Source organism: Pocillopora verrucosa, chromosome 2 (assembly GCF_036669915.1).
Source record: "Pocillopora verrucosa isolate sample1 chromosome 2, ASM3666991v2, whole genome shotgun sequence".
NCBI lineage: Eukaryota > Metazoa > Cnidaria > Anthozoa > Scleractinia > Pocilloporidae > Pocillopora > Pocillopora verrucosa.
The window spans coordinates 12,802,940-12,809,453 of NC_089313.1; the positions used below are offsets into that span (position 1 = coordinate 12,802,940).

Genomic DNA, 6,514 nt, shown 5'->3' on the forward strand with positions numbered 1-6,514 from the left:
TGATTGTTAATTCTCCCCCCCCCCTCCTTGACTGCTAAACATTTCCTTGTTAATCAGTTTCAAGAATTTGGTGTTAGATCATGACAAATTCTACCTGATTTGTTTGAGTATTCTAGTTACCTGTTGGCTAGACAATGTAAGGAAATTATAGGGAGAAGTACATGTTAATCCCCTATGGGTGTTGAAGGGTTAAGGGCTAACAAGAAGACAGTGCGCACCTCAGCAAGAGTTGTTAGTCTGTTTGCCATATTTTCCATTTGAATAAGTTCTTCGTCTGTCAGAGCTGAAATTATCGGCCTTCCTGACTTCTCCTGTGAAAAACAGAAAATAACTATGAATCCTAACCAATTACAGAATGAAAATTTATTGCAGTCTATCATGCTGTCATGTTTTAAGAAGTATTTCAAATATTTTGTGTATACAAATTCATTATTTAAAACTGAAACTCCTTGCAACAGATAACCATCAAGGTGAACAAGATTTTACTTTCTTTCAAAATGAGAAGAATATTTAAGAACTTACATCACCCTGTGGCTTTGCCCTGAATAACTGAGAAAGTTTCAGCTGCGGGGTTAAGAACTCATGCCATTCTATGACATCAATATCGCTAGAAATGGAAAATACAAAGCTTTTAAGGATAACCAGCATAATTCATTGTAGTAAAAATAAAGTCAAGATTATGGTGAGTGAATACAGCTGTTGTTTAGTGTCACACTTAACATTGCTCTTTTTGTTAATTTTGGGGAGTACACTTGAAAGAAGACAGGCTGAGGAGTATTAATAAAAGGAGATTTGGTGTAAAGGGCTAGGCAGGGATAGTACTCTGATTCCATCAGAAAACAGCTTTCTACAAGTTAAAAAAAAGGAATACTGTCGAATGGATTGCAAATAGCTTTTCATGCCATCAGCCTTCAATTTAGAATTAATCATAACAACACAGGTTGTTAGCCAATAGTCTGCCAAATTTTCATAACTTGAAAGAGAAAAGTTAGCTAAAATTCACATTATCTTATGCTCATTTTAGAATCAACAAATTGTAGTTATTGTTCATAACTTCAATTTACCCTGACTTGTTGGTGTCAATTAAGTCAAATATTCTGTTTGCTTCTTCTGGACTCGTCTCAACCTGATAGTGAAAAAAGAAATGATCATACAGTCAATTAATTCACACCTATTATAATATCACTCTACTTGAAACTGCCTAGAACTGCTCAACTATGCAAAGTGAACATTCAAAAGACAGCATCAATTACCCCAAGTGTTTTCAGGCCTTCAAAGAACTTGTCTCTGGCAACACTGTTTCCAATCTTATCCATCAAGACAGAATCTGAAGCCAGATGATCAAAGAAGTACTGTGTCTGATTCAGAATTTCTGAGATTCGCATCTGTAAGAAAAGGAGCATACTTTGTATTCAGAAATGTATCATTTTAAGGGTGTAATCTGATTAATGTTTTTGTTTTGAAAGCATACTGCTGATCCTCATAACCACTAAATTTGGGCAACCAAAATGAGTGATTAGCTGTTCTGGTCAATTTCAAATGAAGGGAGAGTGTTCTTAAGTATTCACAGCTGTCTGTGTCACCTTAGTAAGGATATCTTTCCATAATAGTAATTGAAATGAGTGAAGTGCAATTGGGTATGAAATCATGAGTACAACACTAAGTTTAATGGCCAGTTTGAATTGTTACAGTTAAATACCCTACCTTCTCACAAGAATCATCAGCTCTTTCAAAATAAATGTAATTAATTAAGCCAATTATTTATCAATTTTTTCACATGTTCAAATGGTCACATGGTCAAAAAAGATTTAATTAATTCTAGAGTTTTTGAGCTTGTGTTAGCATCAGTAGTGTGAACCACTGCCTTAATTCTCTAAAGATGCCTTACTCACAAGTATCTGAGGCCTTCCTAAGGCTGTAACCTTGATTGCAGCAAAGCCATCCTTGGAAGCACTTGCTGTAATATATATATAAAAAATGAATTTCAAAATACCTTATTATTGCCTTAAATAGCAAATTAATATGTTTACTTATTCTATTCTATCAGGAGCCCATTGTGGGCTCCTAATTCTATCTATTCCATGTTTAGAATTCAACTAAGTTTACACAGTGATCTTACCTGCTGCATCAATGCATTTCAAGAATGTGTCGACTCTCTTTTCACACTCTTCTTCCCCTTCATAAAAATATGTCCGAGCACTGTACACTCCTTTCCTCCTATCTGCAAATTCTTCATGGGGTTTGTATTTGTCGTGTTCATCTGATGGATCTACAGAATCTTCAGTATTTTGTCCCATGTGACTTTTGGTTTCATTTTCTGACAAGTCCTCTTCCACAGAATAATCTAAAATTGCACCAACTCCAAACTTCTCCAAATTAGAAATTGCTGGCTTGATTGTTTCTTGATCTTCACCAGCCACAAAATGACCATAAAAAGAGGCCTTCATTAACTTCCTGAACAAATGCTTTCCAAGAATCTTTTGACCAAACTGAAGCAACTAAAATTGAAACATGTACAGTAGTAAAGTTTAAAATTATGTAATTTTACAAGAGAGTTTCTCAAGGAAAATTGTTGCAGAATGATGAGTGCGTATGGTAGATTTTATTTATGCATCAGTTACAAGACCTCAGCAATTTTGAAATAACAAAGTAAAGCCCGAATTGTTTATTAAAGTGAAATCAGTATCTAAATGAGCATCCACATGACTCTTCTTGATGGCTGCTCAAGACAAGATTTTCCTCATAGAGGAGTTTGCCTGATACAGATTTCTCTGTTACATAAATTTGCTCTGATTTAAGCTAAAATTTATTCATTTGTTTATTAGCAATATTAATGTAGGCTAGCCCAGTTCAGCTTCAAGCTGGTTTGAATGGGGGCCTGCAAAATCAGTTTGTTGATCAACTTTGAGAAAATTCAGAAACAAAAAAAAATGAACACATTATGAAATTAACCAAAGTGCAACAAAGGATGTGAATAATTTTACAATGTAGTCAACAGTCAGGCCAAATGCTAAAATACTTCATTTTGGGCAAATAAGTAGACTTTCAGGATACTTAAAATGTAGAATATTCAAAATGTGTTCCTATTCCCGCAAGCAACACAGTGTATTTAATATTGTACATGTTTATCTTTGACAGTGGCTAGTTCAACATATTACTGGAGGTGTGTTCAGGGGTTTGTCTTGCGTGTTCCAAATTCCACTGATACAACAGGAGTAACGAAACTAGTCACAGCTTGAATTGTTGCAAGATTGTGAAACTGTCAAAACCTTGTTATGAATAAGTGATTCTGATACACTTACATGCCGATACATATTGCTACATGCATTATCGCATCTAACAGCCTCGAGGAAATAGATGAAAAGTATTTCTAGGCTTGAAAAAGGTTTATTTTGAAATCGAACGAAATACATTTGGATATCTAGTTTCAAGATGAGAGTACATCTCCATTCGACGTAGAAAGCTTTTCGTTTCAATGGTGGAAAGCACAATTTAAGTTTCGACAATCATTTCACTTAAAGCCCTCTACTTGACCTCATTTGTTAACTATCGGATTTTCAATTGCGCAACAGAATAATTTTAAAGTTTAATAACTTCAAGACCGGTGCTGCGAAAATAAAATTTTAGAGATTTCATTTACACCTACTGCTAACCGTATTTCAAGAAACTGAAAATGGTTTAAAGTTTCCCATTTTCTTGATGTTTTACGTAACTTCGCGATCGACATGTGATACGAGAGTGGTTCGTCGTCGACTCAATAGATTTAGCCGCCAACAGCATTAGATTTTGCAGTGATTACAATGAGTTACGAGTAGTTTTTCTTTTTTTGTCTATCCTTTACGATAAGCGGGAATCAAATAACAGAATACATATGAAGGTTTCCAACAACAACATGACAGTTGGAGTTACCATTTATTAAACATGTAAACAACACGGTTTCAGGAATTTAGCAGAACGATGAAATAGAGTTCGTGTTGTGCGATTACCTCACAAAATATCTCGCGTATCGACAATATTTGGTCATAAAGCTTTCGGATAAAAAGCCGCAAACGAGTTCTGGACGTTACTAGAGTTTTGCTATAGTTGAAGGTTACGTAAGAATTAAGATATGTCTTGTCTAGACAGTACTTCAACAGGACGAGATTATGCAAGCTTATGGCGTATGGGTTGTGATTTTCCTTACCTCTTTGTTCTTATTCACTAGAATATCGAAGGTGCACAGTCTAAATATGGCCAAAGCCCGAACAATCTCCCACGTCGTTTTCGATCGGAACGCGTTTTTGCCGTCGTTGAAGCTCAATCCACTAACTGTTTTGTCGGGACTGGTGGAGGTGTGATCCCTTTCAGGAGAAATTGTGGCAGTCCTTGAAACTTCAGCAACGCTGTGATTACCTCTTCTTAATGAAAATAGCAATGTTCGAGTATTCGATGACCTTCCGTTAAGAAGAAGTTTTGTTCCCCACGACCGGCAACACACAACATTCCTCGCCATGGTGAACGTATGAACGCGCAGTGACAAGTGTTCTTACATTATTAAAAAAGTCACACTTATGTATTGTTGGCGCGATTTTCGTGCACGTGACTACAACCTGTTTTTCTGGTTTTCCTTGTCTGCCCAGCATCCGTAGTTTGTGGCATCAAACCGTTCATTTCCTTTGTAGGTGTTTTTCCCTTAGAGAAATTTTTAAAATTTGACCAAAAAAAAAAAAAAAGAGAGAGAAAAGGAAAAAATAAGAATTAAGGAAACTCATGTTTCATATAAACGGATTTAAAGTTATACTGAACTTATGACATTTCCGCTGACTGTAAGAATTAATTATGGATAAGCGTCCTTCTACGTTGGACCACAGCTCATAACAACAGAGTCGAACCACTGTGCATAACGGAAACAGGTTTTTAAGATCAATGACAGGAAGAATGTGAAACTGTCTAAATAAAGTTTTTAGAATAAAAATAAATCTTAAAATCTCATCTACACAGTTGGAGAACATGTTGGAATTGTCCCTGTGAGGAGAAATCGAAGCTGACAAGTTCAAATTAACAGTTGCTCGCTTGGAACTCAACGAAGGAACAACTTATACCCGACTGATGCTAATATTTACAGGTTTTAAAAGTTGCCAGCTCGATACTTAAAAATAGATAAACGTGTAGGCTACTTTTTTTCCTCTTTGTGACCACGAAAGAATGGCGATGTAACTAAGCCATTGAGTTGATATCCTTTGGAGTATATGAGCGAAAAAATTATCAAAAATTGAGACGGGCATTTAAAACCATCAAAAGAAAAAGCACTTAGCTGAACTAGGTGCATTGGGAAACTACAAATTGCGTTACAATAATGTATATTTTCAAGAAACCAACATGGCGGCGCTACACGAATGACTCTATCTCCCGATAGAAGGCGTTTTATCTGGCGTATACTAATCTTCATACTATCTTTCTTCGAGGAAAAACAGTAATCTGATCTTTCTTCATACCAATTGCGAGGCTAAGGTATGCTTGTTAAATACATCAAATTTATCCCTTAGTTCTAGGCTTCCAAATGAATTCTTGTCAACTGAAAACAATTCAGCTGATGCAGATGTGGAAACTGATGCGATTAAACCAAATGATGGTGTTAATCTAGTTCTTAGTAACTTATTATAAAATAAATTATTTGTTTAGACAGCGAGTTTCTACTCGTTTTTTATTTGAAAGTAAGGAATTCATTGACAATGATGGCTTCACTGTCTCACAGTCTTATGAAATATTGACAGAATTTGAATTTGAAGGGCAGGTCAGCGGTCATCATGGCGGGAAGAAGCAAAATTTTTAGTTCGCCTATACTTTGGTTTCTTTTTGGCTTTTCTCTGTACATATTGGCATGTTCAAGTGGCAAAGATGCACACATCGGATTAGATATGCGCCTCGTCAAAGTAAACAAGCAAAGCTGGGATAATCATTGGTTTTTGAAACCGATATCATCCATTTTGTTTCGACTCAATATCCGCCATATTGGATTCGTGTGGAAAGCTCGAGTCAGATTCAGGAATTCGAGAGTCAACTACTACAGCAACTCCGATGCAAGCTTCAACTTTGAATATTTACAACTATGTGGCGACATATGTCCTAACCCGGGGCCTGCTTCCCCTCTGTTTGATGCACTTCACGTGGTGAGAGACAATGGAAAGCAAGGAGTATCCATCGGTCACTCGAACGTGCGAGGCCTCCGTAAGAACCTCCCCGAAGTGAAAATACTTTTACAGCATACCAACCTGGATATCCTAACCATTTCTGAAACGCATCTGACACAAGATATAAGCGATAACGAAGTAAACATCGATGGATACCGAATTCTGAGAAGAGATAGGTCACACAAAGTAGGAGGCGGAGTCGCTATTTACTTTAACATTAGCCTAGATTGTGTACGTATATCCAAATATGACAACGACGGCATTGAAGCTCTCTGGATTGAATTGAAAGCTCACTCGCAAAGATTACTTGTGGGTTGTGTATATAGACCTCCTGACGTTACATC

The 6,514-nt window shown here is 36.4% G+C and overlaps 1 protein-coding gene across 1 annotated transcript in view; it reads right to left on the reverse strand.

The window, feature by feature from the left end:
• LOC131768916 (proline dehydrogenase 1, mitochondrial-like) overlaps positions 1-4,528 on the reverse strand; it is a 40,876-nt gene extending 36,348 nt beyond the window's left edge. The window contains 7 exon segments of the mRNA XM_059084618.2: positions 219-311; positions 523-607; positions 1,065-1,126; positions 1,254-1,385; positions 1,893-1,957; positions 2,120-2,498; positions 4,184-4,528. Of these exon segments, the coding sequence (XP_058940601.2) occupies positions 219-311; positions 523-607; positions 1,065-1,126; positions 1,254-1,385; positions 1,893-1,957; positions 2,120-2,498; positions 4,184-4,492 (1,125 nt within the window). The 5' untranslated portion in view covers positions 4,493-4,528.
• Positions 4,529-6,514: the final 1,986 nt, after the last annotated feature.